At 45.9% G+C, this 12635-nt stretch overlaps 1 protein-coding gene across 3 annotated transcripts in view; it reads left to right on the forward strand.

Moving 5' to 3' along the window:
- The window catches only part of LOC140199784 (sorting nexin-31-like), a 143484-nt gene that overhangs the window by 52004 nt on the left and 78845 nt on the right, over nucleotides 1–12635 (forward strand). For all 3 annotated transcript variants that reach the window (XR_011886495.1, XM_072262275.1, XM_072262281.1), the window contains exon 7: nucleotides 628–715. Coding sequence is in view for 2 of the 3 variants with exons in the window: in XM_072262275.1 (XP_072118376.1) it covers nucleotides 628–715 (88 nt within the window). In the remaining variant the exon portion in view is untranslated. The remainder of the gene's footprint in view (nucleotides 1–627; nucleotides 716–12635) is intronic.

Genomic DNA, 12635 nt, shown 5'->3' on the forward strand with positions numbered 1-12635 from the left:
TGGGAGTGCTTATGCAGGATTCCCTGAAGGTTAACTTGCAAGTTGGGTCAGTGGTAAAGGAAGGCAAATATAATGTTCGCATTCATTTTGAGAGGACTAGAATATAAGAGCAAGGATGTGATGGTGAGGCTTTATAAGGCATTAGGCTGCACTTGGAGTATTGTGAGCAGTTTAAGGCCCCTTATCTAAAAGATGTGCTGGCAGTGGAGAGGGTCCAGAGGAGGTTCACGAGAATTATTCTTGGAATGCAACGGGTAACATATGAGGACCTACACATTAATGTATGGCACTGGGCCTGTACCCCCTGGAGTCTGGAAGGGTGATTAAACCTAAGATGTGTTCCATGCGCGATTTCTAGAGGTTATTATGTTGTGAATCAGAAAAAAGAGAATGGCAGAGAAAATTTTTAACGGTTAATTCGAGCTGTTGAGGATGTGTTTCGTTAGGTGGTATGTGGCCTCCAGTTTTTCCACTGAGCCTAATGTGCCTTCTCTCATTGTTTACGTTCTCTGTATACCTCACTTCTCCATTCTTCCTCTATAGACTCCCATTGATTCCATTTCAAAGTATTATAATATATATAGAAAAAGACACAATTGTGACTATTTTTTCATTATCTTGGAGCAGTGCTGAGAAAACTACATGCCTTTGAGTTGCCATATGTGAAACTATGGAGGCGGCAGAATGGAAACAGCAGAGTAATGATCAGGAAAAGGTAGGTAAAGTGTATTTTTCTTGTTAGCAATTTCTAAAACGGGTAGTTTCTTTACTGTACCTTTCTGTTTCTATGCTTCCAGGTCACTGAATATCTTCAGTGTATATTCAGTAAAATGATTGTCTTAGTGAAATTTTTTCAGTGTTCTGAAGTTTTCTGCTCTGCCCTGTTTGTTCATTCCACCTACTAGAAACTAAGGAATGTACGCAATGGACATTTTATTAAGTATCTCCTGTACGCAGCAAAGTGACCACTGAGTGTATATTCATGGTCTTCTGCTATTGTGGCCTGTCCACTTCAAGGTTCAATGTGTTGTGTGTTCAGAAATGCTCCTCTGCACACCACTGTTGTAATGAGTAGTTATGTGAGTTGCTGTCACCTTCCTGTCAGCTTGAACCAGTCTGGCCATTCTCTGCCTTCCTCTCTCATTCACAAGGCATTTTTGCCAGTGAACTGCCACTCACTGGATGTCTTTCACTGTTTTTAACACCATTCTATGCAAGCTCCAGAGACTGATTGTGAATGAAAATCCCAGGCAATCAGCAGCTTCTCAGATGCTCAAACCACCCAGTCTGACACCAACAATAGTTCCATGATCAACGTCACTTAGATCACATTTCTTCCCAATTCTGATGTTTGGCCTGAACAGCAACTGAACCTCCTGACCATGCCTGCGTGCTTTTAATGTATTGAGCTGCTGCCACGTGAATGGCTGATTATTTATTTGCATTAATGAGCAGGTATAATTAATAAAGTGGCCACTGAGGCCAATAAATAAGTAGTACAAAAAGAAATCAAGATGGTGTGGCAGTGTTCATGGGTTATGGACCATTCAGAAATCTGATGTCGGGGGTGGGGGGGGGGTGGTTGAAGCTGTTTCTAAATCGTTGAGTATCCAGATGAAGGGTCCAAATCCTAACATCAACCGTCCATTTCCCTCTACAGATGCTGCCTCACTCACTGAATTCCATCAGCTTTTCATTAAATACATTGCTTATTAAATACTTGTTGAACCTGCCAACTTGGAGGAGCATTAACATCATTAGGATGTAATTTTTATTTTTTTAAAATGCTCACAATTTTTTTGTATCTCTTTAAAACTCTTTTAAAAATTAAAGCTGGCCTTTCTTTTAAACAAATTGAAATCTGAAACTTCCTGTGGTTAATTCTGTCACCTCTAGATGGCAGTGTATGTCATTGGTGGAAACATTTTACCGAATTAGAATCGGGTTTTTTATCATTGAAGTGAGCTTTGTTGTTTTGCAGCATCAGTGGAGTGCGATACGTAAAACTTTCTATAAATTACAATAAGGAATATAAAAAATTAGTGGGTTCATGGGTTCTGATTTTGTATATTTGTGTCCCATACCAGATGGTGTTCCAACCTATTAGAATGCTCTCCTTGGTACATCTATAGAAGTTTGATGGAGTCGTTGGTGACATTCCAAATCTCTTCAAACTCCTAATGAAATACAGCCTCTGACATGCCTTCTTTGTAATTGCATCAATATGTTGGGACTAGGATAGATCTTCAGAGATGTTGACACCCAGGAGCTTGAAACTGCTCACTTTTTCCATTGCTGATGCCTCGATGAGGGCTGGTGTATGTTCCCTCAATTTCCCACTTGTCACCATCTTGCTGGCCTGATAAAGGATCTTGGCCCAAAACCACCTTGCTGAGTTCGAAAGGCGAGTGGTTACAGGGGATGGCTGTGAATTACAACAAAGGTTTTCCATTGAATCAAGTTAGCTTTTATTGATGTAATAGGTTGGAATGTTCCCTCCTCTGAGGTGAATTACACTTGATGTTCATTGAAATAGAGAGTGAGACCTCCTGAGGGGAAGATAACTTCAAGCAGGATTTCTATCAGTTACTATGTCTGTAAATTTATCAGGAAGCTGCCTAGAGGGTAGGTTTAGTGAGCTGGGGCTTTTCCCTTTGGAGCAAGGGCAGCTGATAGAGATGTACATGATAAGAAGCATAGATCGAGAGGACAGCCTGAGACTTCTTCCCAGAGTGGAAATGGCTAATAGAAGGGGGCATGATTTTGGAGGGAAGTATAGTGGGGATGTCAGAGGCACGTTTTTTTTTACACAGAGAGTGGTGGGTGAGTGGAATGCCCCTCCGGGGTTGGTGATAGAGGCATTTACATTAGGACCATTTAAGAAATTCTTGATAGGAATGTGGATGATAGAAAGATGGAGAGCTATGTTGAAGGCAGGGTTAGATTGATCTTGGAGTAGGTTAAATAGTCAGCACAACATCGTGGGCCGAGGGGCTTCGACTATGCTGTAGCGTTCTATGTAATTCAGAGCAAATGGAGAGCAGACGACCTTTGTAATGGAAGAGATAAGTTAAAATTGAGCATCTGTTTTCCTCGGTGGTATGTGACCTCCCTAGTCTCCAATATAACAGGCAGGAAGTACAGGGCCACTCCAAGACTGAACTGTGCATCTTAACATGGGGAGTCATCGAATATTACAGCAAGGATACAGGCCCATCAGTCAGGCAAGTCCACGCTACCAACCCGCCTGGTCTCAAATTCCTGCATTCAGCCCCCATCCCTCTAAGCTAGGCGTTCTCCATGGAGCCCAGGTTGGGAACCCCTGTTCTCAACCCCATACCACCAGGCGTTCAACCCTATCACTCCTTGCCAGCCAGTCTTGCCTGCCTGTGTTTGACCTGTCTCCCTCTTCCCGCTACTACCGCCGGGCGGAAGGCACAGGGGTCCTGTGTCCCCCACCGCCAGGTTCGGGAGCAGTTGTAGCCCTGCAGCCTTCGGGCTCCTGGACCGGCTTCACTCCCCTCAGTGCCGATACTAACTGCGCGGCTGTGGACTCACTTTCCGGGACACTGCTGTTCATGTTCTGTACGTTTTTTATTGTTTGCTTTCTGGGGAACAGTGACCACCGCTCCCTGGCCTTTAGCATTATCATGGAAAGGGATAGAATCAGAGAAGACAGGAAAATTTTTAATTGAGTAAGAGCAAATTATGAGGCTATAAGGCTAGAACTTGCGGGTGTGAATTGGGATGATGTTTTTGCAGGGAAATGTACTATGGACATGTGGTCGATGTTTAGAGATCTCTTGCAGGATGTTAGGGATAAATTTGTCCCGGTGAGGAAGATAAAGAATGGTAGGGTGAAGGAACCATGGGTGACAAGTGAGGTGGGAAATCTAGTCAGGTGGAAGAAGGCAGCATACATGAGGTTTAGAAAGCAAGGATCAGATGGGTCTATTGAGGAATATAGGAAAGCAAGAAAGGAGCTTAAGAAAGGGCTGAGAAGAGCAAGAAGGGGGCATGAGAAGGCTTTGGCGAGTAGGGTAAAGGAAAACCCCAAAAGGCATTCTTCAATTATGTGAAGAAAAAAAGGATGACAGGAGTGAAGGTAGGACCGATTAGAGGTAAAAATGGGAAGTTGTGCCTGGAGGCTGTGGAAGTGAGCGAGGTCCTCAATGAATACTTCTCTTCGGTATTCACCAAATGAGAGGGAACTTGATGATGGTGAGGACAATATGAGTGAGGTTGATGTTCTGGAGCATGTTGATATTAAGGGAGAGGAGGTGTTGGAGTTGTTAAAATACATTAGGACGGATAAGTCCCCGGGACCTGATGGAATATTCCCCAGGCTGCTCCACGAGGCGAGGGAAGAGATTGCTGAGCCTCTGGCTAGGATCTTTATGTCCTCGTTGTCCACGGGAATGGTACCGGAGGATTGGAGGGAGGCGAATGTTGTCCCCTTGTTCAAAAAAGGTAGTAGGGATAGTCTGGGTAATTATAGACCAGTGAGCCTTACGTTTGTGGTGGGAAAGCTGTTGGAAAAGATTCTTAGAGATAGGATCTCTGGGCACTTAGAGAATCATGGTCTGATCAGGGACAGTCTGCATGGCTTTGTGAAGGGAAGATCATGTCTAACAAGCATGATAGAGTTCTTTGAGGAGGTGACCAGGCATATAGATGAGGGTAGTGCAGTGGATGTGATCTATCTGGATTTTAGTAAGACATTTAACAAGGTTCCACATGGTAGGCTTATTCAGAAAGTCAGAAGGCATGAGATCCAAGGAAGTTTGGCCAGGTGGATTCAGAATTGGCTTGCCTGCAGAAGGCAGAGGGTGGTGGTGGAGGGAGTACATTCAGATTGGAAGATTGTGGCTAGTGGTGTCCACAAAGATCTGTTCTGAGACCTCTACTTTTCGTGATTTTTATTAACAACCTGGATGTAGGGGTAGAAGGGTGGGTTGGCAAGTTTGCAGACGACACAAAGGTTGGTGGTGTTGTAGATAGTGTAGAGGATTGTCAAAGATTGCAGAGAGACATTGATAGGATGCAGAAGTGAGCTGAGAAGTGGCAGATAGAGTTCAACCCGGAGAAGTGTGAGGTGGTACACTTTGGAAGGACAAACTCCAAGGCAGAGTACAAAGTAAATGGCAGGATACTTGGTAGTGTGGAGGAGCAGAGGGATCTGGGGGTACATGTCCACAGATCCCTGAAAGTTGCCTCACAGGTGGATAGGGTAGTTAAGAAAGCTTATGGGGTGTTAGCTTTCATAAGTCAAGGGATAGAGTTTAAGAGTCGTGATGTAATGATGCAGCTCTATAAAACTCTGGTTAGGCCACACTTGGAGTACTGTGTCCAGTTCTGGTTGCCTCACTATAGGAAGGATGTGGAAGCGTTGGAAAGGGTACAGTGGAGATTTACCAGGATGCTGCCTGGTTTAGAGATTATGGATTATGATCAGAGATTAAGGGAGCTAGGGCTTTACTCTTTGGAGAGAAGGAAGATGAGAGGAGACATGATAGAGATGTACAAGATATTAAGAGGAATAGAAAGAATGGACAGCCAGCGTCTCTTCCCCAGGGCACCACTGCTCAATACAAGAGGACATGGCTTTAAGGTAAGGGGTGGGAAGTTCAAGGGGGATATTAGAGGAAGGTTTTTTACTCAGAGAGTGGTTGGTGCGTGGAATGCACTGCCTGAGTCAGTGGTGGAGGCAGATACACTAGTGAAGTTTAAGAGACTACTGGACAGGTATATGGAGGAATTTAAGGTGGGGGCTTATATGGGAGGCAGGGTTTGAGGATCGGCACAACATTGTGGGCTGAAGGGCCTGTACTGTGCTGTACTATTCTATGTTCTATGCATGATTTGTCCTCTTTTGTACGGTGGATCTTTGTCGGTCAACATAAACATTGTATCACTATTTTATTTAATATTCAAAGTATTAAATATTATTGTGTTTATTTATACATGCTATTGAAATTTATCGTATTTTTACTTATGGCACTGTACTGCTGCTGCATATCAACGAATTTCACAACACACTGTATGTGAATGCTAATAAACCTGATTCTGATTTCGGGTTATCCTACTTGCAATACTCCTCTTCTTCCTCATTCAGAAGCAAAGAGATCACTGCCTGAGCAAAACAATTTGGCTCGGTTTCTGATTCCCACTTGGTGTGAAGACAGATTTCTTCATGTCATTTCAGGAATTGAATTTTTGCTGTTTTCTCCTACGCTCTCAGGCATCTGTCTGACGTTTTTCGGAACTGGCACTAATTCCTTTGTATCTCGGAGACCAGCACTGCACAAAAGAGTTCAGTGTTTCCCAGGCGGTCAACTGTCTGCACCCATGTGTGATTTCAGAGCACTGGGGTTTGCTTGTGAAAACTATCAAATGTCCCAAGGCAGGGTTTCTTAGATAAAACACTGTTTCAGATCTCCAAATCACAATTTAGATCATAAGACACAAGACCCCCTGATCATAGACTCCCCTACTTTGGAAACACCCTCTCCACATCTATCCAAGCCTTTCAATATTTGATTACTTTCAGCTACGTCACAATTACAACGTAAGAAATCGTATGGTGTGTTTGCCTTCATTAGTCAGGCACTTGAGATCAAGAGCCACAAGGTAACGTTGCAGCTCTATAAATCCCTGGTTAGACTACGCATGGAATATTGTGCTCAGTTCTGGTCGCCTCATTATTAGAAGGATGAGGACGCTTTCGAGAAGGTGCAGAGGTCATTCACCAGGATTCTGCCTGGACTAGACAGCATGTCTTATGAGGATAGGTTGAGCGAGCTGGGGCTTTTTCCTCTCTGGAATGAAAGTGAATTGATAAGGGGGTACAAGTGGATAGCCAGAGACTTTGTCCCCAGGACGGAGATGGCTGCTACCTGGAGGCATAATTTTAAGGTGATTGGTGGAAAGCACATGGGAACATGTCAAAGGTCAGATTTTTTTTAAACACAGAGAGCGGTGGAGTGTGTGGAACACCCTGGCAGGGGTGGTGGTAGAGGCAGTTACATTTAGAGCATTTAAGAAACTCTTAGATAGGCACAAGGATGATCGAAAAATGGAGGGTTATGTAGGAGGGGAGGATTATATTGATCAAAGAGTGGGTTAAAAGGTTAGCACAACATCGTGGGCTGAAGGGCCTGTATGGTGTTATGTCTCCCTATTTCTTCAGTTGCCTGTACATCTGTTGGTTTCAGATGAAACAAATGGCTTGGGTGCTGAGTGGCTTCCTGCAGACCACTGGACACCAGCTGGTATAGGAGTCTCAGCTGCCACTCTGACACTGTGATTCCAGAGCAGAGAAAGCTGCTTGGTCAGATGGCTGCCTGAGGAACCACGCCTCACAGAGCTATGGCGGATGTCAATCTCCCAGTCAGCTACAGCCGCTGCCCTGTGCACATCATTGCATTGCGGTTTTGGGTTTTTGGTTCCTAGTTGTTCCACCATCAAGCCCTGCTGTCAGGCCTCAACCTCTGGACTTCCAATCAACCTTCGGGCTCCGATCTCCAATATCATCCCCAGGACTTCCCAATGATGATGGAAGAGGACCTGAACTCCAGGCTTTGAGCTCTGGACCCGCCAACGGTGGGACCCCAAACCCTTGGCCTCAATCTCTGATCTCGTGATTCACAGACCTAGGGGGTCTCCAGCTCTTGTTCCACCTCCCAGGACGAAGCACCAATCCCAGATCTTGCTGACATTTCCAACTCTCTGCCTGGCTGGTCTGTGGGACCAACATCCGACTACATCATCACCTCGATAGAAAGAGGAGGCCTAGAAATCCTCCCAAAAGGACAAGCCTATTGGATGGGTAATGTAAGGAAAGTTGTGGCATGTTTTGGAACTGGTGTAAAATTTTATTGTGCGTGAATTCACAAGTAGCAGAACAGGCCTTGCATGCTCATCGAACACAGAGGAGTTTCTTTTTCTTATTCTCGTGTCAAGGGGAGGTTTGGAGTGTTGAACTTGGTGATGGATGGAAATTGAGATTTCATGGGTTGGAACATCATGAGTGTAAAATTTTATTGGGCATGAATTCACGAGTCACTGTACAGCCCTACATGTTCAGCAAACACAAAGGCCTTTCTTCTTTTTTCTGGTGTCAAGGGGAAGTTTGGAGTGTTGAATTGGATGATGGGTGGAAATTGGGATGGGAACTTCAGGAAGGATCTGTGATCAGCTGCCAGGTAGAATTGACTTCCGATTCATGATGGGGCATGGGTGTTGCTTGAGAGAGATCGGTAGGAAAGAGTAAATTTTAACTTAACGGAACATTGTCAAAGTCAAGGTCAAAATTTATTATTAAAGTATGTACAGTATACGTCAGATTGAGATTTATTTTCTTGCAGGCGCTTACAGGAAAATAAAGGAATTTATGGAAACTATCTCTAAACATAGACTGACAAGCAGTCAATGTGCAAAATAAGACAAATTGTGCAAATAATAAATAAATAAATGATAGTGAGAACTAGAGTTGTCTCTGTCTGTCTGAGGCCTCCGGCGATCAAGGATGTCGCGTCCTAGCTGACTAGGTAAGCAAGCCTGGACAGTACGATATGGAGAGCAATTTGTTACCATGTGACAAGACCCTCTCTCCATACAACTGATGAACCCACAGGAATGACAGAGACCGATACAGTTTAGTACCAGCAGCATCACTGGAGTTGCCAGTCAGCATTGAACTCGATGTAGGACTGCCTTAGGGACTCCAGCTCCGGATTTTTCCCTCGAGGTTTACCCCCGAAGCCTTCCCCGTGAGTGGGTACAGCCGCAAGGCAGCGGAGGTTTGAGGTCAGAGTTTTCCTTCTCCCAGATGAGCTGCCAACCACGGCTGACGAGCCCCATCTGCCCGAAGCGACTGGTTTTAAGGCCAGCGTACTAGAGCTGTGGAGTCCATGAAAATGAGTCTATAAGTTATGGAGTCAGTTCAGAGCTGAGGTGAGCGGTTATCCATATTGGTTCAGGAGCCTGACAGTTGTAGTGGAATAACTGTTACTGAACCTGGTGGTGTGGGACCTAAGTTTCTGCCCTCAGAGTAGTAAGCATCCACGTGTAGCTAGTTCGAAATGGCAGGTGCTGGGGAGCTTGTCACAGCATGCCTCTCATTTCCCATGCAGGTGTGCTCTTAATGAAAGATGCACGGTCTAGGGACGTGCAATTAGATTTCCCAGTAATATGTTCCATGATCCAGACAAGGTTGTACATGTTCAGGCACCTCTGCGAGTTCACCTGTTGTGCACAGAGAGTAGAAGTAAAAAAAAATGTGACTGTATTCAGAGCACAGCTCATTTTCCAAAACAAAGTTTGCTTCATGGCACACACAGACTTGCCCTTGGAATCTTGATCTGGGGATCTTCAGTGAGTTGTCAGGAATTGTGAGCTTTCTGGTAAGGGCAGCAGCAGGAGCTGAACCCTATTCTTACAGCTGGTCCTGTAATGAGTGTTATGCAAAACTGCCGTGTCACTGCGCCGCCCCGAGCAGCCCGGCGGCCGAGCGGTTAGCGTAACACTATTGCAGCTTGCGTTGTCAGATCGGGGTACCATTCCTGCCACTGCTCGGAAGTGGGTAGTTTGTACATTCTCCCCGTGACTGCGTGGATTTCCCCTGCGTGCTTCGATGTCCTCTCCAAATTCCACAGGCTCGCGGTTCGGGTTAGTGAGCTGTGAATGTGCGACGTTAGTGTCAGAAGCGTGACGGGCTGCCCAGCACAATCCTTACTGATTTGACGCAAACAATACATTTCTCTGAATGTTTGGATGTCCATTTGACAAAAAAAGTTAATCCTTATCTTTATTGTCATGAGATTCTGCGTGTTCTCAGAGTGATTTACTGGTTCCCCTCCCCCACTCAGTAATCATTTCCCTGTGTCAGTAATATTGTCAGCCTGAAGGAAAGGTGTCTCAACTATTGCTTCAGCGATCAAGACATTGTGACAGAAACTGTGCAGAGAAAACCTTCTGGAGGCCCCAGCTTCCCCAGTGGCAGTCAACACCTGTCAAACTACCAAATTTCCATTAAAGGCTCACCTTGTTCTCCGGTGCCTTTCAGGGAGGGGACACTGCCAATTCTGCCTACAAATGATCCGTAACTCTCCATTCCTTACATACCCGTGTGACTGTCTCAAAGTCTCTTAAGCACCACCAGGGTATCTGTTACCATGGTAGGTTTCCGCAAATAGGGTGAAGGGAGGCGTTTTATGTTTAACGAAACCCATGACACATTTTATTAAACTCCGAAACCTACACAACAAGAACGTGCTAAAAACCTTTTGCCTAGTGATGTCATCATGTCAGACCAGCTTCTTAAATCAAAGCTCCAACCCAGTGCCAATGGTTGTGAATTATGTACATTCCTCCCAATTACATTACCCTACACCCCACCCCACCCCCAGGGTTCACTAAAGCTGGCACTGTGAGCCTGTCTGGAGCTCAGACGAGCAACCCGGCTCGAGTCCAGCATTCCATGGGTGGAGGAACCGCAGGTGCCTCTGGCTCACCCAGAGGTGTGTTGACACGCTCACGGTCATGTTGTGACGCCAGGGGGCATGGCAGTGGAATACTCCAAATCCTGGTGGGCTGGTTTATGGCGATCAGCCAAAATAAGTTCAAGTTTACCCCGCACTTATCTATGATAGAAAATCTTTACTATGTTAGTGTGCGTCATGGCGGACGGAAACAAATGTGGTGGAATGTAGGTCAACAGGAACCTGAGAGTGCTGTGCGCCATGATGGGAGGCAGGCCATGATCGCTGAGGTTTTGGGCCGCCGCAGCCCAGAGGTCTGAAATGCATTGGGGACCGCAGTCGGAAGAAATGTCAGATGGGGTGCCAAACAGAGCAACCCAGGTGCTGATGAAAGCCCAAGCCACATCTGCAGCCGTCGTCAATGCTAGAGGGACGACCTCTAGCCACCTGATGGTATGGTCCACCATGGTAAGGAGGTGTGTGAAACTGAGGGAGGGGAGAAGAGGACCAACAAGATCCACATTGACATGGCCAAACCATTGCTTAGGGACCTCAAAATTTGCCAGTGACGCCTGAACATGATGGTTAATTTTTGCCCACCAGCACCCCACATAAGCAGCAGTCCAATCATGCACGTCCTTTCTGGTGCAACTGGTTTCTGTGAGGCCTTCCAGCCCAGATACAAGAGACCTTGTATGGAGTTGAAAACAGTCTGTCTCCAGTTTGCGGGCACAATGGAGTGAGGGCGACCCATTGAGACATTGCACAAGAGAGAAACACCAGCCTCCCTGAACTTAACGTCAGCCAACTGCAGGCCACCGAATGCTGTTCAGTAAACCTGGACCCCTGGCTCAGTAACTTGGTCGGCTGCGATGCCAGCATAATTAACCCCTACGTTACGGTCTCAACGGCTGGCCATGAGAGGCGATTGGGCGTGGCATTATTTTTCTCCTTGATACGTTGTATATCAGTTGTGACCATCAAATTCCCTGGTCATGTCTACTGACCAGTCAAGCACCTGATTAGGGGTATTGTCTTTAAGCACACTGTACAGGGGATGCATAACTTCAGCACTTCGCAGAATGAAGTGGTGACAGAAATTCACCATGCCTAAACACTCCTGTAGCTTTTTAGTAGTGCGGGACAGTGGGAAACGCATAATAGCGCCTACCTTTGATGGGAGGGGTTTCAGACCTTCTTCAGAGATGGATGGCCAAGAAGGTCAGTGACTGAGTGATTGACAATCCAAACTGGCATTTAGCAGGGTTAATAATCAACCCAAGTTGGCTTAAGCACTTGAAAAGCGGAGATGAGATATGTGTTTGGGTTTGGACGCACTGGTGGCAAGTATGTCATCCAGGCAAACAAAAAGAAAATTTAAGTCTTTTAATGCAGAGTCCATCAGCCATTGGAAAGTCTGTGCTGCATTTTTCAGTCTAAACAGCATGTGCAGAAACTCAATGAGGCCAAACAGGGTTATCACAGCTGTTTTGGGAATGTCCTCCAAGCACACAGACACCTGATGGTAGCCCCTAACTAGATCAACTTTGGAGAAAATTAACTTAACGGCTAGACATGCCAAAAAGTCTTGAATGTGTAGCGACTAGGTAACAATTGGCCTCATTAAGGTGTCGGTATTCATCAAATGGGCGACAACCACCGTCACACTTAGGGACCATATGGAGGGGTGGAGCCCAGGGGTATTCGACTGGTGTACAATTCAGAGTCTTTCCATGTTGGCAAACTCTGCCCTGGTAGCTGCCAGCTTTTCTGGCTCCAGTCTACACGCGTGGGCATGAACTGGCGGGCCAGTTGTGGAAATGTGATGCTCGACCCCATGTTTTGTGACTGCGGTGGGGAATGTGGGCTCAGTGAGGTTCTGGAATTCACCCAGCAGTCGAGTAAACTCACATGTGATGGTGCGTGCACTTGATGGAGTCTTTGTGGGGAACTTGCTGAGGAAGCAAGGTAACAACCCAACGTCCTTGACATCCACAAGCCGGCAGTTCTTATGATCGACTAACAGCCCTTGGGCACACAGGAAATCTGCACTGAGCAGAGGTCTAGCTACTTGAAGCCCTAAGTATAACGTCTCCCACTTGAAGCAGTGCGTCACACATCATGTCCCGTAAGTCAGGATCTTGCAGCTGTTGG

The sequence above is a fragment of the Mobula birostris genome, chromosome 1, assembly GCF_030028105.1.
Source record: "Mobula birostris isolate sMobBir1 chromosome 1, sMobBir1.hap1, whole genome shotgun sequence".
Lineage (NCBI taxonomy): Eukaryota > Metazoa > Chordata > Chondrichthyes > Myliobatiformes > Myliobatidae > Mobula > Mobula birostris.